The 25,746-nt window shown below is 41.5% G+C and overlaps 4 protein-coding genes and 1 long non-coding RNA gene across 13 annotated transcripts in view; 2 read left to right on the top strand and 3 right to left on the bottom strand.

Annotated features, from left to right (window-relative positions):
• LOC140283151 (uncharacterized) overlaps positions 1–25,746 on the top strand; it is a 251,521-nt gene that overhangs the window by 116,459 nt on the left and 109,316 nt on the right. The window lies entirely within an intron of this gene.
• Positions 94–6,737, top strand: osgep (O-sialoglycoprotein endopeptidase). 2 transcript variants are annotated; one of them, XM_072377679.1, is made up of 12 exons: positions 94–219; positions 1,113–1,232; positions 1,333–1,452; positions 2,103–2,278; positions 2,437–2,532; positions 2,630–2,679; positions 2,778–2,856; positions 4,776–4,841; positions 5,036–5,126; positions 5,617–5,692; positions 5,818–5,916; positions 6,133–6,737. In XM_072377679.1, the coding sequence occupies exons 2-12, from the start codon at positions 1,118–1,120 to the stop codon at positions 6,170–6,172; spliced, it is 1,008 nt and encodes a 335-aa protein (XP_072233780.1). In that variant the 5' UTR covers positions 94–219; positions 1,113–1,117; the 3' UTR covers positions 6,173–6,737. The 2 variants fall into 2 exon arrangements, with proteins under 2 accessions (XP_072233780.1, XP_072233781.1); XM_072377680.1 differs by having other exon boundaries at positions 94–231.
• Positions 7,202–10,161, bottom strand: LOC140282948 (uncharacterized). Its single transcript, XM_072377551.1, has 4 exons — positions 10,028–10,161; positions 7,875–8,651; positions 7,754–7,786; positions 7,202–7,657 (listed from the first exon to the last, which is right to left on the bottom strand). The coding sequence occupies exons 1-4, from the start codon at positions 10,041–10,043 to the stop codon at positions 7,608–7,610; spliced, it is 876 nt and encodes a 291-aa protein (XP_072233652.1). The 5' UTR covers positions 10,044–10,161; the 3' UTR covers positions 7,202–7,607.
• Positions 11,992–18,417, bottom strand: LOC140282897 (uncharacterized). 2 transcript variants are annotated; one of them, XM_072377480.1, is made up of 8 exons: positions 18,165–18,417; positions 16,856–17,922; positions 15,677–15,879; positions 15,501–15,593; positions 15,254–15,349; positions 14,644–14,754; positions 14,200–14,323; positions 11,992–13,626 (listed from the first exon to the last, which is right to left on the bottom strand). In XM_072377480.1, the coding sequence occupies exons 2-8, from the start codon at positions 16,884–16,886 to the stop codon at positions 12,143–12,145; spliced, it is 2,142 nt and encodes a 713-aa protein (XP_072233581.1). In that variant the 5' UTR covers positions 16,887–17,922; positions 18,165–18,417; the 3' UTR covers positions 11,992–12,142. The 2 variants fall into 2 exon arrangements, with proteins under 2 accessions (XP_072233581.1, XP_072233582.1); XM_072377481.1 differs by having other exon boundaries at positions 16,856–17,900.
• nav3 (neuron navigator 3) overlaps positions 19,054–25,746 on the bottom strand; it is a 250,609-nt gene continuing 243,916 nt past the window's right edge. For all 7 annotated transcript variants that reach the window (XM_072377820.1, XM_072377815.1, XM_072377816.1 and 4 more), the window contains 4 exons: positions 25,371–25,567; positions 24,986–25,104; positions 24,188–24,391; positions 19,054–22,473 (listed from right to left, as the gene is read on the bottom strand). In XM_072377820.1, coding sequence (XP_072233921.1) covers positions 22,354–22,473; positions 24,188–24,391; positions 24,986–25,104; positions 25,371–25,567 — 640 coding nt within the window. In that variant the 3' untranslated portion in view covers positions 19,054–22,353. The remainder of the gene's footprint in view (positions 22,474–24,187; positions 24,392–24,985; positions 25,105–25,370; positions 25,568–25,746) is intronic.

The raw sequence follows: 25,746 nt of genomic DNA, 5'->3' as shown, positions 1-25,746 counted from the left end.
TCTAACAGTAACTGCAATACTATTCTACCATGCCTTTGTGTTAAACTGTCTCTTAGACGAAGGATTTATGGTTAGGCATATTTTACAGGCCTCGGTGTTTGGGTCCTTGGATCTTCAAATGGAAGTGGTTGAGATGCAGAAGTTAACTGAGGCTACAAACTTAGTAATTTAGAGTTTAAACTGGCAGGAATTTTGATAAATGTGGACCACCAATAGAAAGTAAGCAGCTCGGTAAACCTACCGTATTTTCGACGTAGGTGTAATTCAAACTAGTGACCAGGAAGACTGTTTAGAGACGCTTAGCGTTAGTGCTAATTGCATTTTGATTTGTGCTTTACGTTTATCGTGAATTAAGCCGTTATATATTTGTTCATATGGGCTGTTATAAAAGTGCAGCTTTTAGGTTGTTTCTGTTATAGAATGTAAGCAAAGACATAAAAAGTCTGTCAGGGAAATTAAATTAAAATATTAAATAAAAAATACATACTATTTCTAAAATCTGTCAACGTTTTGACTATAGATAATAAGTACTTTACAAAAATTCTAGATTAGTCACTTGCTTTTGAGAAAACAGATTTGTAAGTTGGTTATGGAAGATACATTTTTGGATACAAATAGATATATTGCAGTACAACCAGGGCAGTTTGCACCAACAGCAATAAGTTATATCTATGTGTAGCCCTCAGAGACAAGTTCTTCGTCTTTAACTCAGCATGATCTTGTATTTTTTCTGTTCTGTGGTAGCTTTGTGATTGAACAAAGTTAGTTTCAGATCAAATTTATAGTGTATTTTTACAGACTCAGGACTGTCGACTTTTTGTCCCTTTTACTTGATATGAAATTGATATGAGGAGGGAATCTTGTTTGGATCCATTAGACCATTTGGGAAATTGACAAGACTGGAAGTTTAGTAATCAATTATGTAGAACTTGTAAGATGATAAATATTGACTGACTAATTTTGACCCTGAGTATTTGAATTATTGGTTAAGCAATGCATTTGGAGAGATGTTGGAATTAAACAGAGGTACTGTACTTGGTTTTCATGCAAAAGAAGACTCCTTTAGCATTAAATGTAGGCTATTTGTGTTTTTCCTGAAAACACCTTTTCAGCTACCATGACTGTAGTAATTGGTTTTGAAGGCAGTGCCAATAAAATTGGCATCGGCATCATCAGGGATGGAGAAGTGCTTTCCAACCCAAGGCGGACCTATATTACACCTCCTGGTCAAGGCAAGTTGTATTGACACACCCTCAGCAGGGCGATTATACGTCCCAAAATTACTGTCCTTTATGTGAAGCTGATAGCATGTCTTTTTTTTTTGCTTATCAGGGTTTATGCCAAGTGAGACAGCTCGGCACCATCGTTCAGTCATACTGACTGTCCTGAAGGAGGCGTTGGAGCAAGCTGGTCTGAAACCTGCAGACATCAGCTGTGTGGCCTATACCAAAGGTAGAGAAATAACAAACAAAACCAAGGAAATTAAATGGGAGCCAGACTCATTTCAAGATACTGAGTTGATTAAAAATAATAATAATAATTCTCAGTACACATCCATGTTTACTGGCATGCAGCCCTCTTCTTCTGTGCCTTTGTAAGCAGCATACTGTTGGGTCTTACAGCGACCTGCTGTTCAGTGGAACCGTCTTTTGCTGCAGAGTTCAAACTGTGATGGGACACCGAAATTCTAAACTTCTGTTTTCCCTCATCTGTAATGAAGGGAGATTTAGACATCTTTGTCTGATGTGAAAAGTCCTGCTGAGTAAAATCACATCTTTGTGTCCATTATATTGGCATCATAAAATGCTGACCGATTACTATGACCAGTTTTCTGGGACCTGGCTTTGCATCTTGGATATATAGAACTGTACCAAAGTCTTGAGCCACCCCTGATTCCTTTATATTTAGCTTCCAAGCAGCTAGACTTTCTTTTAATACTTTAAAGTGGTCATGAGCAATAATTTTCCAGACTTTCTAAAGTTATTTTAAAATGTTCCTTTCAAAGAAAGCTTGTCTAAGAGGCTGCATTAAAGAGTACAAGTACTCAAATACTGATTTACAAACTTGTTAGAATTGTACAAACTCTTCCATACCTGCCACAGGTCCTGGTATGGGTGCACCTTTGGTCACTGTAGCTATAGTGGCCCGCACAGTTGCACAGCTCTGGGGGAAGCCACTCCTCGGGGTCAACCACTGTATTGGACACATAGAGATGGGCCGACTCATCACCAAGGCCAACAACCCCACAGTGCTTTATGTTAGCGGGGGCAACACACAGGTTGGTTTCCGCATGCAAGCCTAATTTTTTTGGAAAATAAGTTTTGTCTTTGTTTCGACTCTTACCCCCTGTTCTGCGGTCCCTGATGATCAGCTGTCAGTTAAAAAGTTGAGTCAGATGTTTGTTAGTTACTAATGTGATTTGATCTGTTATTGCAGGTTATTGCATACTCAGAGCGGCGTTACAGAATATTTGGGGAGACCATTGACATTGCAGTTGGTAACTGTTTGGACAGGTTTGCCAGAGTTATTAAGGTTTGTATTTTTGTTTTCATAAAACAAACTATTTCCATTTTTGTTGGAAGCAGTAGATGCTTGTTGAAACTTTATGTGGAATTGTGTCTCCACTCAGATTTCCAACGATCCCAGTCCAGGTTACAACATAGAGCAGATGGCCAAAAAGTGAGTAGGATGAGTGTTTTTTCATTTGATAATTGGCACCGTGTTAATGTGCACTTAATGTTTTCATGCAGCTTAACTTTTCTTCTCCTTGCTGTCAGAGGGAGTCGGTATGTGGAGCTGCCATATACAGTAAAAGGAATGGATGTGTCATTTTCTGGGATTCTGTCATATATTGAGGTTTGTTGTTCACTCATCTGTAAAAATGTAGTTTGGTTTGGATTCTGTCTTCCAAAAAATGCTCATTCTACGATGGAAATGTTTGCAGAAAATTGCAGTCCTCAGTATGAAGAGCTCTTTTTCAGGGGCTCAAATGTAAATGGCCGACTGACCGGTGAGTTATTCCTCTGTAGGCCGTCTGGCACGTCTTGAGAGTTGGTCAACTTCCAGCTCTGATCTATTTTCTATGTGTAAGGCATTGTCAGCGCTGTGTGTTTCAGCCGTTTCAACACGTTCAATGAGAGAGCTCATTGACTCTAAAGCTTATTATTTGACACATACAACATCATCCTGAAACCCACCGAGGCGCCTCACATCGCAGATGGACAGTGAGCCACTTTGTTATGGAGTAGCAACTAGTGTTGCACGATACCCACAGTACCCCGCGGTGCCAAATCGTTACGGTTCCTACTATACTAGAAATTCTACACGAGGGTACTACCATGGATTACTATTCTGACGGTGCCAGTTGCTACACAGGGGCCGCCTCGACTCTCCTCCCGGCTTGTCACCTCTTGCTACTCCCTTGTAAACAAACCCACAAAGCAACCACTACAACTGAACTACACAGCTGCTGAATGATTGGCTGTTTACCTGTTACTGGTGGCCTCCGGGATATGATAGGCTGTTTCCGCACGCTGGATCCGCCCATCTGTTAGCTGATTGGCTGTTCGTGTGTTTCTGCCGGCCAGAACGAACTCCATGTCGACAGCTCCGCTTCGATAGAAATTCGCTTCAAAACTGAAGTTGTGTCTCGCCTAGATACGCGCATAGCAGTTACAAACACGAGACAACACACACTCACCATGGTAGAAGCACCGGGCCCGTGCGGTGAGGCTGCCGCAGCGTGCTGGTGGCACCACTAAAAACAAACTCCAAAAGCCACATTTGGAACTATTTTGGGTTTAAACAAGGCACAGACGGTAAAGCAATAGACGATGGCCGTCCACTGCGCAGGCGCTGCCACCAAGCTATAAGAGCCAAAGGAGGCAACACATCCAACCTCATAAAACACCTGCAGTGTCGTCACCTAGATTTATATGTCGAATACCATGTAAGTATTTCCTGTTTATTTTCTAATTGACTAATATTAGGCTATATGCTCCGTCTACAGGCTGTAGAATGAAGAGTTAAAAGATGTTAAAGCACCTAGAAAATACGTAAAAATATAGTTTTCACAGGGAAAACTATTCCTGTTTATTGTATTTTGTCCTCTATGGTTTATTATGTTGGAAAAGAAACTTTATTGTTTTAAAAATTATTTATATTAGTATTATGTTTATCATGCACATAACAACACACGTAATTAATAAGTATTTATAACTTGTACAAATACATTGCAGTTCACAAAAATAATAATAATAAAAAAAGGCCGCAGTATTGCGATAACACCCGGAACCGTAATGCTTTGTCTGGTATAGTATCGTGGTTACTTATTTTGGTATCGTGACAACTCTAGTAGCAACCCAGGAGTTTTTTAAGCAACAGACGTGGAATTTTCTGCAGTTGTCGAGTCCATCACCTGATCTCAACCCACTCGTGCTGCTTGTCACTCGCTGGAGACAAAACTAAAGCGAGAAAGCCTTCAGCAGACAGTTGCTGTTACCAGAAAGAACAGGAAACCCATTGTGAGATCAGTTCCAGACTACAGGCTTGAATTCTCTGTGAGGAATTCTCAACTAAGTATCAAAAACTAATGTTTGATCTATGTTGATTTGTCAGCACTACATTTAGGCACCTGGAAAAAAGGGTTCTGCATAATATTTTCTTATCTTTATAAATCCTGAACCCTATATTTTTCTACATTTAGTGGCATTACATACATATTTAAAGTCTACCACTTCATCATTTATTTGGTTTCCAACATTTTGTCCTCTCAGGAAGCTGCTCATAAAATGCTGAGCTCTGGTCAGTGTACAGCAGAAGACCTGTGTTTCTCACTTCAGGTACTAACAAGTGATTTTGATAGATTTGAATTCAAAGAGGCTGTATGCTAATTTAAAAAATAAATGTTTAATAAATAAATTGATAGCTTATCACAATGTTTATTACTTAAGTTTTATTTTTAGACTAATAGAGCCTTGTTATTATGACATTAAATGATTGTGTTGTTCAGCACTAACTTATTCCATCTCTGCAGGAGACATTGTTCTCCATGCTGGTGGAGATCACAGAGAGGGCCATGGCTCACTGTGGCTCCCAGGAAGTCCTCATCGTCGGGGGTGTCGGCTGTAAGTACATCAGAAATGAGTTGCTACATCACAGCAGCTGACACGTCTCTGAAATAGTCTGAAATGTGTTTCTCAGACTGCTGTGAACAAACGTTCTCACACATGATCTCCCACAGAGAAAGTTAGACTGGTTTCTTACAGTGCACAGCATTGCAGCGTCAGGTTAGGAACACATGGTGGCTTATCAGAGCTGTGACCGTAACTCGATTCAGCTGTGAAGCTCGCGTTGTTTACAGTTGCAAAATACATGTTGTCATTGTAGGGGTTGCATTTGTCTTTAAAGGAACCTTTACCTCAGTCTTTTTTCAGTTTAACCTGCAAACAGTGCACATGTGACATCAGATTACCTTTAATGCTAACCCCATGATAATATTTGAAAAAACTGCTCCCAGAAGTATTGACATTGATGAGTGGTTTGAGCCGCACTGACGCAGATCAGAGCAGTTCCTGTAGAACGTGTGGAAGCTGTGAGCTCTCATTTCCTCCTCAGGTAACCTGCGTCTGCAGCAGATGATGGAGATAATGTGTGAGGAGAGAGGAGCCAAGCTGTTTGCTACAGATGAACGGTAACTCCGAACTTTCATTTCCATTAAAAGGGAAGGTTTGGCTGCAGGAATGCATGCACTCGCTGCTCAGCTGATGTGTTTTCACTTCACACGGTGACATACTGACCCCCGTCTTTCTCTCACAGGTTCTGCATAGACAACGGAGCGATGATTGCTCAAGCTGGCTGGGAGATGTTTCGCTCTGGTCAGGTGACAGAGCTGGAAGACTCATGGATCACACAAAGGTAAAGCTAACAGAACTAGCTCTTAAGTCTGTTTGCATTGCACAGGTCTCAAGGTGTCCATTTGCATGAATATATTTGTTAATCCTGAATGTTTGAAAGTGAAATTAGCCGTTTCAGTTTCCACATACTTCACGCGTTTCTATTTCTTGCTGGTGAGCAGATGCAGATGCAGATGTTATCGGGCCGTGTTGGTCTTCACTGCTTCTTCTTCTGCAGGTACAGAACAGATGAGGTGGAGGTGACGTGGAGAGACTGAGCAGCAGACTGATGTGGGTTTGAGCAGTGGGACACTGGAGCATCTGGACTTCTTAACGTTACATTTAAGAGTTTCTGACGTGTCATATTAAATCTTTTACTTTAAAGATGTTTCAGATCTTGTTAACTTTACTTGTAAAGTGGAAATCGGTGAGTGCTGTATTCAGCACATTGAGACTGATGCTCCTCATGTCATGTTTTTATCCATCCTAAGCAGTTTTTGCGTGGCCCACTGCCTTCCTGCACCATATAGAAGGTATGAATGGTCTGCAAGTATTGATAAGAATGCCAGAAGACAAGTTTTCCTCAGCTGATCGTGGTTTTAATGTTGTGGCTGACCAATCTTAAATGAGTTCAGTGGCACTTTTTATTAAACCAGTAGAATGGAGGCTTGTAATAGAGCAACCAGATCAGCGTTGGTAAGCCTGTGGACACATCCTAAAATTAAGAGCCAATGATGCAAGGATTGATTTTCTTCATAAATGATGTATATTTAAAAACTGGTTACAAATAAAACCTCCATTCTGAAACCTTTGAATCTTTCTCCACTGACCGCTAATCATTAAAAGGCTTAAAAGACTTAAGTGCTTTGATGAATCTTTTGTAAGAAATATTTCAACCTCAGCGTTGCTGTTGAACTTCATGGGTTCAAAGAAAGACTTCAGAAGGGTTCAAGTTTATTCATTTTTATTAAGCAATACTGTTCTTACATCTCTCCTTCTCCAGTGTCATTTTTATTCAATAAATCCTTTAAAAACTCAACATACTGAACACGGTGACATCCCTTATGGATTCATGAGTAACATTCACCCGAGCAGGGACCAAAAGGAACACAGCATTAAGATCTGATGTGGTAGGGTGAACTCTGTGCCTCTACACCCTCCTGTAAACTGAAAACATGAACACAGAAGTCCCCTGCATACATGAACAATAAAACTCAAGCAGGTACAAGACATTCTTCTGGTTTAGACTCGTGACGGGAAAATAAATCACTGGTGAGGGGGTCTCGCACACAGGGATTGGTCAAAGATTTCTCTTCTTTTTTTAAACAAAGTGCTTGATTGAACACTCACTTTACAGAGGACACAAAGTTTGATAAAACCGCAGCTTTCAAAAGGGAACAAAATTAAATTAGACTCCATGGAGATTTGTTAAAATAAAAAAAAAAAGACCAGGTCTACACAGAAGCTGAAATGGAAATGAGTCGATGAAATAAGTGATTAATTAAGGCAGGCTTTCTGTAAGGCATTAAAAAAGTCCATTGCTGTAAGATCTCAAAGTAGTTAGTCCAAAGTGTCTCAGTGTGGCTTTGCGTGAAGACATCCTGAGTGCAGTGTGTGAACAGGACTCAAATTTGCCCTTCTTCCATATATTTTCATGTGCATGTGGGTGTGTGTTGTGTTGTGTATGCGCTGCTGCTTTGGCTCGTCACACAGCTAGGCTGGGTGGTCCTCGGCGGCCTTGTACCAGAGAACTCTTCTTGGATCTGAGAGATTAGAACAAAGCCCAAATCAAATACATTTCAGAAGCCACTCTCACACATCAGGTCTGTGTTATACAAAGTTTACTTGAGCCAACTCACATTTCTTCTGTCTGTTGTTGACAGTCTTCCACTCTAGAGTAAAAATAATAAAAAATACATAAATATCCTGAATTATAAATTGGCTCATTAAATACACAGCTACAGTCCTCGTAGCGCTTACCTCTACTATGATAATTCAAAGCCTCCACTAGATGGCGACAACTAAGCAGCAGCTCTCCGTTGTTCTTTTCCTCTTCTGCAAATGTGACTGGGGCAGTGAAAGTAGCGTCAGGAACGGGCGTTTCTTCTGGGAGTTGGACTGTGAGAACTGTGCCATGCTGTAGGTCTGCTGGATGTTTAAGATCTGTGGGTGGGAGGGCGTCTGCAGCAGGACGAGGGTCAGAGCCCTCTGTGGCCGGCCTCATCTCGCTGATAAAACTCAGACCCCACTGGTTCTGTAGCAACACACCGATGGCAGGGCGGTCCTCCTCCAGCGCCCCGCTTGCTGCTCCCGACTTCACCTTGGAAGCGTAGCTAACGGCAGGTTGAAGCTTCGCAGGGCTGTCCTGCACCGGGAAAGCGGGTGGGGGCCTGAGCAGTGACAGACTGTCCTCCACCCACCTCTCCTTTTGGCTAACCTTTGGTGGCCGCTCGCCGGCTCTGCAGACCCCCTTCTGACTCTCTCTGCGGAGGCTGCGGCCTTTGCGTTCTTTTTCTCTGCGGAAACTGAGGGGGTGCGTGTGACCGGGGCTGAGCAGATCACCCTCAAGTGAAAGCTGCTGGGGAGGCTGGTTGCTTCCTGATATGCAGCCTCCTCCCCCACCACCTCCACAGTTGCCTGAACCAGGAGACAGGCGTCGGTTACGTATGTGGGGCTCTGAATTAGAAGTGGACACGAGGACTGCTGGATCACACAGGCTATCTGACTCACACACAGTGTTGCTGACTTCCCAAGTACCTGAAAGAAAAGTGAGGACATGTCCATCAAGTACCTGCTACCAACACAGGCTGCATACATATGTCAAACCTACAGATCACCATGTCTTCAGACAAATGACACCATTAGTTTAGCTCTATCAAGTTTCCTGCCAACTCAGTAAATATAAATACTACATACACCAACAGGATTTATCACTTGGCACCTGCTCATAAAGGATATCTGCACTTGAATGTTCATGTAAACAAACACCAGGAGAGGATGACACATTCCCATGTGACTACACTGTAGCAGTTAAGGTGAAACTGAACAACCACTCCTTGCCCTGCTGAGCCTGTAAAGCCCAAACCACAGTCAGTTGGGCCAGTTAACAGACAGAATAAATAACCAATCAGTTCTGATGTGCAATTACCAAATACACTGAGCTAAAATGACAGAAAGCTTTGGATCCCAGCCTCTTAAATGTGACCAGTCTCGTTTTTTGTCAAGCTGCTTAGTGAAAACAGGTTTACTCTTATTTCACAAAAGCTAATTCCCCGCAAGTTCACAACATTCAAATTAAGAAAAGCGAAAACTGATTTATGTAATTAAAAAAAAAAAAAAAAAAAGATCACCGCTGTTTATCTTGAACTGGTGTTACACAACGAACTGTGTCTGGCTCATGGAAAAAGAATGCTTACTTCACCTTTATTGTTTAACAATCATTGTCGATCCACATGACACATAACAGATCCCAACCAGACATTACTCTTGGTTAATTTCTAAGGCATGTGAGGTGAAATGGTGGGAAACTCCCAGGATACGTTTAGTAAGAGTACGGATTTAAGTGCATTACTCAACGCGGTTAGATAAGATAGAAGTGGCCTTATTAGCGAGCCAGCCCCAAAGCGCCACACAGTTCCACGTCTCGCATAGCGTCGCAGAAATTTCCAGAAACTAGCCAACTCTACAGTCTCACTCGCGACCGACAAACAAGAAGTAACTTAATTATATAATACTGATCAAACGACGCCGCGTTCTGGGTCCTACGTTGCAACGCTGACAATGAGCGCTACAAACAAGCACCGGTGTTAGCAAACTAATCAGCAGCGTCATGATGCCGCGAACTCAACTCGACATCCAAGGTTGACAACATAAATGTTGTTCAAAACTGTTTATATAAAGATAACTAATGTTGTCTAGTATATAAGCTCATTTTTACAGCATGCGGACAACAACAGCTAACCGCTGTGCTAATCGAAGCCAAAGTTTCGTAACCCCCCCCCCCATTCAAAGTGGTAACCAGGCTGCTATCAATACCGCTAGCTCAGTTGCTAACTCCGCGGATAGATAACAAAATAGTACGCCTCAAAGTAAAGAACTTCGCTCGCATATGTCGAAATGTTATAAAAACTTACCCGTTTTTATATGCATGTCTATCTGCTTGATATGTCGCTGGGGTAAAACCGTTGAGAAACTTTTGTTTACAGCGAAAAGATATCGACGGCTCGCTGGTTAAGTCTACTGTAGTCACCACCCGGAAGCGACACGGGAATGTGGGTGGGACAGGAAGTTCCTCTAAATAGGTGGTCCGGCGGGAAACTTGGAGGGAATTTCATGTTCAAAGTGAAATGACAGCCCACGTGATGACCACGTGGTGATGATTCAATGGATTTTATATCTTTATAAGGTATAACAAAGAGCCGAATTAAAAAATGTGAACGCTTATGTGAGAGTCTGAACCCAGAATGTAGTGAAATGATGAATATAGAAGGAAAGGACCATATAACTCTTTCTCCTTTCTTGATAAGCACTTGTTCAGACACCAAACTTTGTTTATAGAATTAATCCCATCAGTAATAACACATTAAATGAAAGATAACAGAGCAGTTTATGAATAGCTCCAGTTAGTGCTGAATGGGTGGCTGACATTCAGTGGCTGTATCTAATGTCTTCATTTTAGTAAGTGTAATATAATGTAGGATAATCTGTATTAAGGTGGTGGAACAAGAACATTTTATTTACTTTCATTGAGGTGTCATTGAAACTGATGTCTCATTATTGTTTTTCCTTTTTTGGCACATGGCATATATATAGTTTATCAATGAGGTGTGGTCTATAGCTAATTTATTTTTATAGTAATTTATTTATTCAATTGATTAATTATTTAATTTGAGCTACATGACTAATTGAATTTTCCTCACAGGGATTTCCTATTCTATTCTATTTACATATACAGGCATGACTGTCTTGTAGAACTATACTGTGTTTATGTAACCCCCGATTGATTATATGAGGTCAGGAGCAGTACTGAATGTCAAGCTTTCAGAATTGGTGACAAAGGTCTGTATAATTTTACATCTGAAGTACAGACATTCATTGTTCTCGTAGCAATTTGTCTATCCATTAATTTGAGAAGATTTTACTTCTTTGTACACAAATGGATTTGAATTCTCGAGGAATCTAATAGCTTCCGAAGGACGCTGACTTTCACCAAACTGCTGCTGATGCTGCTCTTGATGAGTAGATAAATGTATTCATGCCAGAAATAAGGTCTAGGTTTAAAAATACCGGAGTTCCCCTTTAAGTTGGTGGGGGCAATGGCTCCGCCCCTGCTGTTGTGACTCTGCTCAGTTAGAATTAACATGAATCATTAAAGCCAACATTACACACATTAATTGATAAGTCAATTTCTTAGGTACAAATATTCAAGGTAAAGAGGTGAAAACTTGGAACTTGCTAACTGAGCATCAGCAACTGCCAGCAGTTGGTTGGTGGTACCATATTTAAAATACATATTTGCAACAATATTTGATATTCCTTTGTAATTTTCGTGTTTTTAATTTTTCTCTTTACCTCATCTTTTTCTTAAGGAGAGATATTCTGTCTGTCATGGATTATTTTCATGAGACAACCTTCAGTTTAGCCTTTTTTCCTGGTTCTATGTGGAGCACCCATTGTCTTTTCTAACACAACCCTCTCCTCTGGATTATTCACATCCTGTTGATCCTTTATCTCTTGACATGTCCTCATAAGTATGAACTTATATGACAACTATTAGCTTTTTATTCCCCCAGTCTGTCCCTGTTGTCTTTCAGCTTATCAGCATAAACATATTTTTAGAGCAATACAGCTCCAATAAGCCAAAACTTTATTCCAAGATTCTTTCTATCTTGGGTCTTCGAGTAATCTTAGATTGGGTGTGTTAATTTGAAAAATCCTCAACAAAAAAGATGGAATGGAATAAAAGAGAACAAACTACACACTTTTTATTGAGTTTCTTTGTTTTATTTAGATGTTGTATGCTCCACAGGCCCTCTTTTCTTTCTTAATCTTTTCTTCATCTGAATACACTACATAACATTTTATTGTAAGCTGAACACCTTTCTTGTATTTGTAAGCCAAAACAAAAGTCATTCAAAAGTTTACAAGACTGGACAGAATCATAATAATCACCCTTACCACAAAGAAAATTCAATTTTTTTTATTTTTAAAGTCAAGTTTGAATGTACAAACTGTTAGCTCCTGACAGCTCAAAGGCTTAATGATTCCACAACCATGTCCTTCTCCACGTGGGTGCGCATGTGTCTCTTCAGCCTGGTAGACGTAGAGAAGCCCTTCCTGCAGAGCAGACAGCTGTGGGGCTTCTCTCCCGTGTGCGTTCGAACGTGCATGTTCAGGTCGGAGGAGCACCTGAACCTCTTCTCACAGTAGGAGCACGGATAAGGCCGTTCTCCTGTGTGGACCCGCTTGTGAAGGAGCAGCTCACCTGACGTGATGAAGGCTTTGCCGCACTGCGAGCACTGGTGAGGTCGCTCCCCTGTATGGGTAAGATTGTGACGGATGAGTGAGGTGGATTTGGTGAACCTCTTCCCACAGCGTGGGCATGCAAACGGACGCTCGCCCGAGTGGCTGTTGAGGTGTTCCATTTGAGAACGCTTAGTTTTGAAGCTCTTCGGGCACTGAGGACAGCTGAAGGGTCGCAGGTTGCTGTGGGTGCGCTGGTGTCTCACCAGCTCTCCATTGGTGAGGAACGTCTTGTCACATGTGACGCAGACATAAGGCCTCTCGCCTGTGTGGATTCTTTCGTGACGTGTGAGGCTTGCCAGCTGAGTGAAGCTCTTTTCACACACCGAGCACTGGAAAGGCCGCCGGCCGTTGTGGATCAGCAGGTGCCGGTTGAGGATCTGGAGCTGAGTGAAACTCTTTCCGCACTCTCCACAGGGATGCGGGCGCTCCTTAATGTGGATCTGTTGGTGCTTCTTCAGAAGCCACACGTGCGTGAAGCTCTTCCCACACTCACAGGCAAATGGTCGCTCACCCGTGTGCTTCATCTGGTGTCTCTTGAGGTCTGACGCTCGACTGTAAATCTTCTCACACTGCGAGCATTTGTACTGGCGTCGAACCACGTGCCTCTGCCTGTGCCTCATTCGATCCAGGATGCTGCTGAAGCTCTCGCCACATTTCTGGCATTTGTACTGACCTCCCTCTTTCTCTGACATGTCCTCTGCCACAACCACCTCTGTAGTTAAGTCAAGCGGAGGGTTGGCAGTGTGGCCACAGGCGGTGCGTTCGAAATGCAGCTTGAGCAGTCCCATCTGGGTGAACCGTTTGCCACACTGGGAGCAGAGGAAGGGGCGCTCTCCTGTGTGAATACGCTGATGTCTCGTCAGATCCCAAGAGTTCTTGAAGCCCTTCATACACTCCTCGCAGGTGTATGGGCGCTCACCTGTGTGGGTGCGCTGGTGACGAGTCACATCTGAGGCGCGCGTGAAAGTTTTGCCGCAGTCTTGGCAGGTGTGAGGGTCGGGCCTCTCGTGGATCGGGAAGGGCTGTGGGAACACGGGACGTTGGAGCTTCCTCTTGGGGGCCTCGGCTGGCTCTGCTGCCTTCTGCAGTTCACTGTACTGCTCAGGGTGACTGTGCTCGATGTGCTGCAGCAGGTAGGACTCCTGCATGTGGAAGAACGGACACTCAGAACAGGCGAAGACCTGCGTTGACATCTCCACTGTGGTACCTATGCAGAACACAAAGGATATGAGCAGTTTCTTGGTGTTGCCTTAAAATATGGCAACCTATTAATGTTCTGATAGCAACAGGAAAACTAGTCAAACCTAAAACAACTCAGTTACACTCAAACTGTGATATTATTGAACAATTCCAGTGTGGTGGAGAAATTAGGTGGAGGTGAAGCTTATTATTATCATTAATACATCCCAGGTGGGAACTTCTGATTTGCTTATTATTTTCTCAGCTGATTGATTCAGAATCTTAGAAAATGACCTTTCTGAGTGACCTCAGCATAATGTTTTTCACAAGTATCACGAACATCAAAGACGGTTTCTTAGAGTACAATGTTTACCTCTGAAATATGATGGTCTTGGAGAATTTATGGTAAAGCACAGGCATTTCTATTTTTAAAGTTTAATGTGGTGTTTAAGCATCTAAAGATTAAAAAACACTCCGTTCCAACCAGCAGCCGGCACGGACAGGGACGTCATTTTGCAATGAGGTCCTGCAAAATGTCTGTCAGAGCAGTCGCTTCATCAACAGCCGCGACTCTCTAAGATGGCTTATCTATCTGCTTTACCTTGTGCTCCAAGGGACTCAAGGTTTTTGTGGTGTTGCAGGAGAGAACTCAAGTCGTCAGGATTACAGAGCGCTGGCACGCATTCCTTCAGTACAGAGGGGCCAGAGGTCAGCCATGAAACAGTCTGTTTATGGGTGAAAGCCAACTTGTCAATGCTTAAATTCCAACGTAATTATAGAGTCATGTTAGAGGGCAAAGTGACCAAATAAGGTTCTTGTCAAATGAGGAGAGTTAATCATTTTAAAAAAAGGTAAACGTTCAAAGGTAAAGCCATCATTAATACACTTAAAGTACTTCTACCGTACTGGGAACAATAAAACACCAATACTGGAGTAACATAAAACATAGAGCACATTTAGTTATGAATGGTGTTATTTTAAACTGAAAGTACAGGGACATGCACAGTATGGAGTTTTCCCCGTCAGCAGGGACGTCAGCTCCTACCTGAGCCAGGTCTGGCACTGGCAGAAGTCTCTCCAGTTTGGAAAGAAATTCCCACACGAGAAGCTGCATGTCCGTGTCATAGCTGAGGCCATATTCTTCTGGAAAAACCTCCTGGGAACGAAAGAATCAAAGGGAACCGTTACTCCAAACCACAACAACGAAGGGGCACGTGAAAAACAATTAAGTGCATCAATTATAAGCCCTTTTCAGACATCACACTCATCATGAAATCCCAGACATGCTATGGTTGTGTAAAACATACTTTGGGTTGATGGGAGGAATTCAAAATAACATGTTTCTGAAAAGATGAGGGGCTCATTTTGGCTTCTTACTTGTGGATGTTTAATGAGCACAAAGGAGAGTTTGTGCCATTCTTGTTGAGAAAAATACTGACTCGCTGCATCTAATGACTGTCGGGAAATCCATGCAGTCAAGTCCAGGTAGTGCTGTTTTAGTTTTAGTATAACGTTTACTTGACTTGTACTGTGCTGAAAATGATGCACGAATGTTACAAACTCAGATCTGTTAAGATAAGCCCCACAGCAGTTATCAATGGAAATGCCAGCCTGTCTGAAAGCGGCCACACATACATGGCATCCCGCTGCCTTACCTGGTAAAAGTGCTTCCTCTCTGCTGGGTCTTTCAGTAGTGTTTGGATTAGTTCCACAAAAATGGCCTCCTCTGCATCCACCTCTGCATCCCCACTCTGAAAGAAAACATTGTTACTGGGACTATGATCTCAGGACCAGCCGGCAGAGCTCCATCTGATCAATAATTCTAAGAGACTAAGACAGTGACATGTTTCCATCTGGTTTTTAGGGATTTTGACTGGTCAGATATGAAATCCCTTTTCTTACTCCTGCGTATCCTGGTGGGCGGATTCGCTCCAGGTGAGGCTGCACACAGGAAATGTTGGCAGTTTCCTCACTTCTGCACAACTCTAGAATAATCTGAAAATAAAGGCATGCTTATTCTCTATTAAGAACTACTTGAATTTAGGATATTTGTGTAATTCTGACACCTGCTGACTCACTTTTGCTCGCAGTCGGAGAAGCAGTTTTCCTCTCTGCTTTGGGCTGAGCAGGTCTGGGACTGTTGCTGTCACCAGTGTGACAAACTCATCGAGCTTTTCATAATCAAGGACATCTCTCCGCTGGGCCACTTGCCACATCGCTGCAGAAAGCAGCCGCAGAGGAGGGATCAGCAGCCTCAGGGATGATAGCGGCAGGAATATATCTAGGGTAGATGAGAAATGACTATTGTCCTCTTGCCACATGACAACAGAATAACTTTTTATTGAAAGAAAATGCACTTGAGCGATTGGAAATGATTCATTTTAGAACACTTGAACATTCTCTCCAAAACAATATTGAGTAATTATTTAGCGGAAATTGAAATGAAAAGTTTTAAAAGAGCAGGCATCTCCTGTATTTGGCTGCAAATTAAAATCCTAATATCTGCGCAGACAATGTCCTGGAGTTAAATTATAATTATGAAGACAAAATAATCAAAAGCAAAACAGCTTATACGTTCTTGTCCCCATTTACCAGTGCTCAAAACAACCAAGTCCTGGCTTCAAAATAACAGGAACAGGTGTACCATCAGCTGCTGAGGCCAAAGAATAGTGTGACCAAATATGCAGCACACGTTTTTATGGCTTTTAGCCAAAAAGTGCGACCTGTGATATTTACATGTTACCGACAGGGTCACAACCTCTGATGATCGTGGAGAGAAAGCTCAATAAAGAGCTCTGTCTGCACGCCGTCAGCAGTTGACCTGGTCATATTTTACACATTTTTAAGGGTGACAGAATCTCTCACAAATGTCACATATTTCTAATTTTGTTCATAATTATTCAAGACATCGCCATGTTTGGGAGCGTCCAGACAAATACAACTTATCTGTTTATTCAAATGTCTGGAATAATTGCTCAGTAACTTTTCCAATAATTATTTAGCTAAAGTTAGCCCTTTAACCTTCAAGCTGTTTCGTTTAGAGCATGTCAGAATCCCACAGGGCTAACTTGATCATTTCATCCACAAAGGACAATGAAACGAGCTGTTCTTGTATGTGGTCAATCTGATTCGAAGCCCTTTAATGTTTCGCAGTTTACATTAGCTCGCTACAATCACAGCTGTTAGCTAGGGCACGAGCTCACGCGAAAGCGGCCACAGTTAGCCGTGAGAACTTACTGAACACTCATAAAACGGACCTGTGTTTTCCACTTGAAGGGCGCTTTCCATTTCGGAGACAGTAAGCAACTACTTCTACAAGTCACGAACAAACTATCACAACATAGCATTCCGCTCGCTAGCAATTACATGCAAAACGGAAACGTCCACTCGTCTTCAAAATAAAATTCAAAATGAAATTTTACATAGTGAAAACACTTCACAATGAAATATTTTAATTTTTCCAAGTCGTTAAAAAAAATCCGCCGGGGCCGGAGAGGAACACAAAATGTTGTGCTCTTACATGTGAAGTACAATAATCAAATTATATAATTTCAAAACAAGTATATCAATATGCCCAACACTGTATTTAGCTTGGTTTTGCGTGAAAGACATGGAATGTGTATGAATGTGAATACAGCATCATCTGGGGAGCTAAAATCAAACGGTCTACATTCAACAGGCAGGCAAAACACTTTATTTGTTGTATTGTCCATGTGCAAATTGCCATTTGCTCCACAACACATTGTCACTTGTGTGCAAAAACAGGCTTGATTCTCTCACGTTTCCATTGGTCCTCATACCAACTCAGAATATGGCTTACTGCGATGAAACACACATTTCCAGATACAACGTTGCTCTCTACTTCCCGGCACCTTGTTCGGTTTGTGAATTTCAACATTAAAGATGTAGAAAGCAAAAAATAAGACAAACATAAAATAGGCAAACATTTCCAGTGAAAACTGTCTTAGTGATTTTACATTCATTACATCTTTTAAGTCCTAAGGATGGCTGTCAGTCAAGGCATTGTGAGTGTTCAATTAAAAAAATAATTTAATTCTGTATGGTTCCTTTTGGTAACAAGATGAGTTCATCCACACCATCAGTCAGTCCACAGTCCCTGTGGGATTTCTGTAGTTCAGGTATCTCATGTGAAGTCAGGATGTCATGAATGTAGAACTTTCTCATCTGTGGAAACTTCAGATGTGGTATCCAGTAACAAGGCGTTAAGTTCAGTCAAAGCTGTGTTAGCTTTCCAGACAGCAGGGCAGGAGCAGGGCAGGGGCAGTGCTCTATATCCTCAGCCTACAAAGTCCAAGTGACAGACCTTTAACAGAAACGAGCACTTTACACAACTGACAAATCAAACACGTGACAAAATTGCTCTGAAGTACACATGAAAAACTAAGATCAAGCACAGGTAAGTTTTGATAAAAACTCCCAATTAATCTATTATGAAATAATAAACTTTCAGCTCCTTGTCTGTTTCCATGGAGTTTTTAAGAATTCGCTTAGCCACTTCCGTAGCCGCCCTGGTCTCCAGAAACTTCTGTGCTCACTCCTACGTACCTGTTTTAAGGAACTATGAAATATATGAAGAGGAATAACGCGATGTCGAAGAGCGCAAAGACCCAGAAGTCAAACCAGTAGGAGTGTTTTGGTAAAGACACCGGAATTCCATTGGATTTAAACATTTTATGGTTTTCGGTCTCCGTCGAGCTGGGTCCCATGTCTGCTGTAGCTGCGGCTGCTGTGAGCTCACCGGAAGAGAAAATGCAGCAGTCCTTCAAAATAAAATCATTTCAGGTAATTTTGTGGAGAGAAAAAAGGGTGTTTTTGTCAAGCGTTTTCACAGAATGAAGGATCTTTTACGCAGCCTGGTTTAATTTTACTACTACTTACTAACGTGCTTTCATATTGTAAGCACCAGATATAAGAAAAAAATGTTAATTCAGTGGACTCTGAACACACTATCACACCTACATTTGATGTTAAATAATGTAATTTCTAATTTCTTAGAGAAAATGTCAAATTTAATTCTTATTTAGAAATAATCTGTAAATGGCGCTAATACCGGTCTACAAACTGCAGGTAAGTGCACCTAAAACAAAGTACTGTTTTTGACTTCAGTTGTACATCTTTGAAATTTGAACTCATAATGGATTAATTAATACAAAGTTTGGGATGCTTACAGGCAAGAATGACAGAGAATAATGTGCATGCAACATTCTTTGGATTGTTATCACTTGGGACAATCGATTTATTTCTTCAGTGTCTCATTTGAATGGATCGCCCACATGGATTTTAGATATTTTTCCTCAATGAAATTATTTGTATAATTGCAATTTTCTGTTAGTTGAGACTTTAATTTCCACTTGAGTAGAGTTTTTACCCTCTATATCTCTGCACTGTCCAACAGACAAAAAAACGTAAAAATGAACAAACACCCAACATATGGTTTGCTTGAGTGACACCAAATACCATTTATTAGGGCTTTACAAAGACTACAAAATCCTCCAGATGAGTTAAATCACTGTCTCTGTCTATTTACATGATATGTTACATACAAATGTACAAAATATAAAACATTTAAGGACAAATGTTTCACCCAAAAAGAAGAAAACTTTCTCTCAAACCAGAGTAAATGCTATGGTCTCCAACTGTTTAAAGTGTAAAGTGTAAGTGGGAACAATGACCAGTTCATCACTATGGTGTACACTGTGTAAAAGCTCTGCTATCTTAGGAACTAATGGTCTGTAACAAGTAGGCTTGATACATGGGTGTAAGTCTAGGTAAGGAGCAACCTGTAATCATGGTAACTATCCCCTTAGCATGCAACTACACACCCTTGCAAACAAAAGGTTGGCCAAGCTGGCCAGGAATATGTGTTAACCATCTGAGGCTTGGCTGCAGAGACGCACGTGAAGCTGAGCACAGGTAGGATTGTAGAGGAAGGATTGTCCTGAGGTTGTGACAATGTGACTTCTTGGTCTCTGATGGGCTTTGACCAACCAGTAGCACCTGTTGGTTGTCGCGTACAGTACGGCGTCAAGTCAGCTTCTGTGCCTCAGAAAGCTAAAAAGCCTAACGTGGCTGTGAGCTTGAGTTAAAATGTCCGGAGAGGAAGTGCTTCTAAGGAACAAGAGGCATCCCTAAAGACAGAGAGGATCCAAAGGATATCATGGCAGGATGAGGAGTACTGGAGAGGTGCCTTTTTTTTCTCAGTTTGTGATTTTAGTGAGTTAAAAACTGTTTTTTTTTTTCCTGTACACCATATGCCCCCTGCATAGGCAAAACATCCAATCGCCACAAGACACACACCTGTTTCTGACAGCGTGTTGAATTTTTGCATTTCTTTTTTTTAGTACAATAATTTACTCAGCGGGTTAAGCATATTGTAACATCAACAGGGCAGAATGCATCTTTGATTCACTGTGCAAGACTAAAGTATTTACAACCCACCCAAACCTCAAAGTGTGCAAAACCAACCCTCTTAAACAAAGAAAGGACAATCAAAATTCTAAATGGCTTCCGTCCAGTACGCGCATACATAAAGGTAAAGGTCTTTTCTCAATGCATCCTCTTTAAAAAGCTTCAAAACATGCTCATCAGGCTAGAAAACCCTAAACAGTTTGGTTGTGCTCCTGTCAGTTCAAGTGAGCCCAGCTCAACTGGGCGCAAAACAACAACTAAAAAAATACCCCACCCCATCTTTTTTTGTTTTGTTTGTTTTTACAATATCTGTCCATTTTGAATTCAAATACAGCGTCAAGTCTTTCATATTCTGCCAGACAGAGGAGAGCGCGTTTCAGAGGGAGGGGCAGCAAACAAAAACGGCTGTTTTTCCAACTACAAGCGGCATCTTTTATGCATTACGAAGCAGATCGTCACTCTCCAACACCAAAACCTCTTTTTTCTCACTTATAGTCAGTAGGAGAAGGGGATGCTTCAAGAAATTTTGCACTTTTAAGGCAGTGAGAAAGCACCAATATCATTGTTCCCCATTTCAGCTCTTGGCTGATCAAGTTAAATTGTATAAGACTTTTGATATATAATTTTTTGGTATCTCATGGGCAGAGATGATTGGAAGTGCTGACCAAGAATGTCAAATGAGGGCCAGTAACTGTCAAAATGAGTGATATTATAGTCCAAGTCAGTCTGGTGCTTCACCTTCACCTTCTGAATTTCCCCGTTGCAGTAAACCGGGTGGTTCTTCGTGCAGATTAAAGCAAATGCCAAAAGAATGTGGCTTTTCATGTGATGACCCACAAAGAACGATGCCTGCTGTTCTTATGGTGTTAACAGCTAAAGAGTGACACAAGCCGTGTTGTGTGGAAAGCCAAGGACAACTTCATCTACAGTCTACAACCATTGTCGGCTCTGCATTGTGATTTAAAATCTGTGGGTGTGAGCATTTGGCAGTCAAATCAAAGAGAAAAATTGGCACTTTTCCATGTTGTCTTCACATGGTGGCTGGATGACACACAGACAATACGCTTTCGTTGTGCTTGTCGTTGGCATGAGGGGCAGCGAGGAGTGACTTGGCAGTGCCTGACGCTAAGGAGCTTCAGGCCAGGAAACCAGCACCACAAGGCTCAACTGACAACTGAGCCGAGGGCAGATAGAGTGAGTCACTATTTGCTATAATCATATCATTTTTATGACCGTGGCTGGTCTGTAAAGGCCTCACAAGTGTATTAATCAGCCATGACTGGTGCCCATCAGGATTAGAAAAAGTTAAATGGTAAACAGCTAAAGAAAAAAAACAGCTGGAGGAGTCTGTTCACTAAACCAAATCAAACATCAGCTTTTTATCAAAATTAATGGGATGTTTGTGATGAATTCAATTTGTGTGGTAAAAGCACCGGATTTAGCCACTAGAGGGCATTACATTGCCTGGAAAAACTCTTCACGTCCCCTCTCTTGCTTGCCTCCCTAAATATGCAAAATCAGAAATTAGGGTTCCTGGAAGTGGTGGAGATACAGCACCTTCCTAAAGGCCACTCTGCCAGGGTGGACTGTTGATCAATGAGGGCTTGAAATGATTCAAATCTCTGATTAAAGGAGATTCTCCTCCTGCTGCCTGTGCGAGAGTGCATTTATAATTCTGTGTGTTTGTGTCTGTAAGAAGCACCTCTGTAAACAAGGAAAGACAAAAACAACAGAAACTCCCCTCCCAATGTAAACATCTGTATATATAACTGGGTTGAAAAATAAAAATCCAGTTTTGTCACGTTAAACTTGAGGCTCTCAATTATTTTGTGACACTTTGGAGATTGACGTCTGGAGTTAAACAAGTGGCTCATTGTGGCTGAGCACACATGCGATTTACTTACTGGAAGTTAACATCAGAGGAACTAAATTCCCTCATCAGAAACATCCCACATAAACAAATATGAAAAGTTGTATTCTTAAAATGTTATACATCCATTAAAATGACTGGCTAAAGCTATTTGATGCCAGTAAAATAGACATGATCCAACATGTATAGTTGTTTAACTTTGTGACCACTGAGGACTAAGTTGTCAAAGCTCTGTAAAACATAAAATAATTTGATTTAATATTGCACCATCACTATGTAAAAATAGGCATTTTCTTTCAAATGGTGGGTATATCATTTTGGATAATAAAACTTTTCATATATCACACATCTTTTGGCTATAGAGATGTCTGGTCTTGATGAGCGTTCAAAGGTCTCCAGAATCTCTGGGTTCAGTGGTGTCCAAGGATTCAGGGTCTGCCAGCACAGCTTTTGGTCTCATAGTGCCGACTCCAGTGAGGAGTCGAGCTGGTCGTCATGGTGACTGGTGCTGTCGCTGTCGCAGCTCTGCGTGCTGGAGTAGTTCGCTGCTTCCTGCAGCCGTAGCAGCATGTTCATCTGTGAACGCAACACAGCAAACTGTTTACTGACAGATACACAGGAAGGACAAGTTTCAAAGGCCTCGGCTCCATTTACAGCCTGTTAGTGTTGTTCTCCCCTCTGGTTGGGGACACTCCATTTAGCAATTTATTCTTTAGGGATCTTGTTTATTTCCTTTATGGTCCTCCTCCCAAAATCAACCCCGTGTTTGTTCATGCAGGCAATAATGACCTATAATTGTTACCAAATAATATGCAACCTCAAGGGTCGTCTAATGCTTGTGAGAGCAACTGTATGTGAAGGGTCCAATCATATGATTTTGATGGCATAGAATGAAGAATGTATTTTTGCCCTAACCAGCTGATGTTATTGCCTAAACTCAACTAGGAAGAGAGAAAAGTGTTGTCATGACACTGACTGAACATAACTCACTTACATCCCATGGTTCAAAGTACCACGCATGATTGTGTGGTACAGAACAAGGGCTTCTATTTCCCTCTTGCAGTGTGTAGGAGCAGCAGATTAGAGGACAATCTTATGGGTCATATGTAAGAATATAAACAAATGACCTGTTTGGATTATTTTGATTGGAGGTCTCTTTTTCTTTAAGCAGTTGCCAAAAAACACTACTAAACTGAATAACATTAAAATTAAAAGGCAAACGTAACTCTAAAGATTTTAGCAGATAGGTTAGTTACCTTTAGATAGAGCCAGATAAGCAGTTTAACCAACTTTCCAGTTCTGTGCAAAGCCAAGCCAGCTTAATATTCAGTTTCTTTTGTTGTGAATAAAAAGCTTTTTTGTTGTTGTTGAAATGCAGTTTGCAAGTGCACTTGATAAACTGGCCAATGGATTAGAAAATCAACAAGCACATCTCCTAAAATCTTGAATAATTCCTTTCAGTGACCACCAGCCAGTAAGTTTAGGAATCGTTTGCAGACTCCATATGTCATTCAAGCAATCAAAGGATTTCTGTTATGCTGACTGAGTTCCTAGTGAAAAAAAATCCCTAGTTCCTAAAACACCTCAGTGTAATGACTCACAAATCTTATATTTTACAGAAGCACTTCATAAAGCAGCAGAACTTCTCATCCCTGATATAGAACTAATGGTCTAAAAAATACTGCAGTGCTGCTGAATCTGGTGAATCGCTTCAAGTGTTCCTAAAATGAGTTTTGGCACACCTGTACTGTACGCACACACACATTCTTGCTAAATCAAGCCCGTCGTTTTTTGGATGACTACCCCTTAATTCCTCTTGGGCTGCAATAACCCACTAAATGGAATTTAATTCTCTCCCCACTGATTTTTCTTCCTCTCTCTCATAAGAGTTCAACCCTTCTTGTGTGTGTGTGCCAGTGGGCTTACTTTTCTATACTTGTGTGGTCTAAAAACAGAGAGCCAAGTTTACACGTGGGGTTTGACAGCTTTGTGGGGACCATGATTCAAGACTCCAAAAGTACAACATTGCCTTTTTACAGTCAAAACTTGGTTTTAGGGTTAAGAATTAGGTTACAGGTAGAGTTAGGATTACAAGGCCAAGACATGCATTATGTCACTGAAAAATCCCCACAAGGATATTAAAAAAACAACTGATGCATGTGAGGGTTTAGAGTGTGCTGATGAGCTCAAACCACCTTCTCTGGCATTGTGCTTTCCAAATCCTACATTTTGATTTTCTGCTCTAAACCCTCCATAGTAAGCTCTGTAATGCCACAGTCATTGTCCTCACCAGTGGGTCTCCCTCAGTGTCACTCTGAGACACCTGCTTGGACGATGCCCCCTCCTTGGACGAGCTGTAGCTGTCATATCCCACGTCTTCTGGCCTCAGCTGGAGCAGCGTCTGGCTGTCCTGCTGCAGCGAGGCGACGCTCCATGGATATGTGTCATTCACCCACTTGGATGGATCCTCCCACAAGGCTCTTTTACCATAAAGCTGCAGGGATGGTTAAAAAAGGGAAGAGGGTACGCGTGTCATGTATTCTGTGACAGAGTGAGGTAGTTATGATCATAAGATATCTGCCATATGTTTATTGAACACTTATTTTCTGTTGAATTGTTTTCTGAATCAGTCCAAAACAAAGCGTATGATGATTTGTTCATGCTAATCTGCTGCTTTGATTAATATATTTTTACCCAACGACACATAACAGTGTATGAGATGTTATAAACATCAGAAACTGTGGTATTAAACATGTTCTTCTCAGTTTGATTATTAGTTTCATATTGTTTTAACAGCAGTCACAGGTTGACAAACAAGGTTCAGCAATACTGAAGTTGAGTCCTGGAAACAATTTCCAAGACTTTAAATACAGTAACAGTCCTCAGTTTGGTTAGAGAATATTGGAAATGAGGAATATAGCACTTTGACATGCAGAATTTCTTTTGTTGTAGATTAAAATATATTTAATTGGTAATTCAATAGGAAATTAACCCAAACGTTTTGATAGTTCAAAATAATTGTTACATGTCATGGAAAATCTGTAACTTGCAATCATGGAAGTTAAATACATATGTCACCAGGTTGTACCTGTAGTCCTTCCCTCACAGCCTCTAGCAGGTAGGGAACCAGGGAGTAGTTCCACAAGTCAGTGAACCAAACCCGAGAGCCTTCAACATCCATTGGACAGGACAGGAAGAGACGAGGGCCTGTGGGGACAAAGGAGCGCAGATGGTAGATGAAAGATACAGCACACAACTTAACCAAGAATGGAGATAAGGGGAATTTTTATTCTAATTTGAACAATCAGACCCTTTAAAATGTCTCTTTAGAAATATAAAAAGATGTGATTGTATTCTTTAGACAGAGTGTCTAAAGATAAGACACCACAGGAGTGGCAGTACTCGCCTGACAGTAAAGATACAAGAGAGTGTGTGTGCTTGTATATATATATGTGTGTGTGTGTGTAACTGACCTATGGTGACATCGGAGGAGCTGTGTGCCTCCAGGAAGCTGTTGAGGTGCTGCCAGGTCTTGGGGATCCAGTCAATGATCTTAATCAGGTCATTGCTGCGCATGTTCTTATCGATCTCTGTCTCTATCAGCTTCCGCCGCAGGAAGCGACCCAGGAAACCTTTGACTGGCTCTGTGTGGTTGGTGCACAGCACCCATCTACGACAGGACAGATGATCAATGTTAAAACAAAAGCACAGGAGCTAATATATCAGCTCAACATCAAATGAGATTTCTCATCAAAACTATTTATTTTTACATGGGATATAATGACAAATGTGAGGACATTTCTTCCATCAGTATAAAAGCATTAGAGCCCATTTTACTTTACCTAATGG

The sequence above is a fragment of the Leuresthes tenuis genome, unplaced genomic scaffold, assembly GCF_036924035.1.
Source record: "Leuresthes tenuis unplaced genomic scaffold, fLeuTen1.0.hap1 SCAF_23, whole genome shotgun sequence".
NCBI lineage: Eukaryota > Metazoa > Chordata > Actinopteri > Atheriniformes > Atherinopsidae > Leuresthes > Leuresthes tenuis.
Note: the sequence above shows the minus strand (reverse complement) of the source record. Positions and strands in the feature narration are given on the sequence as shown.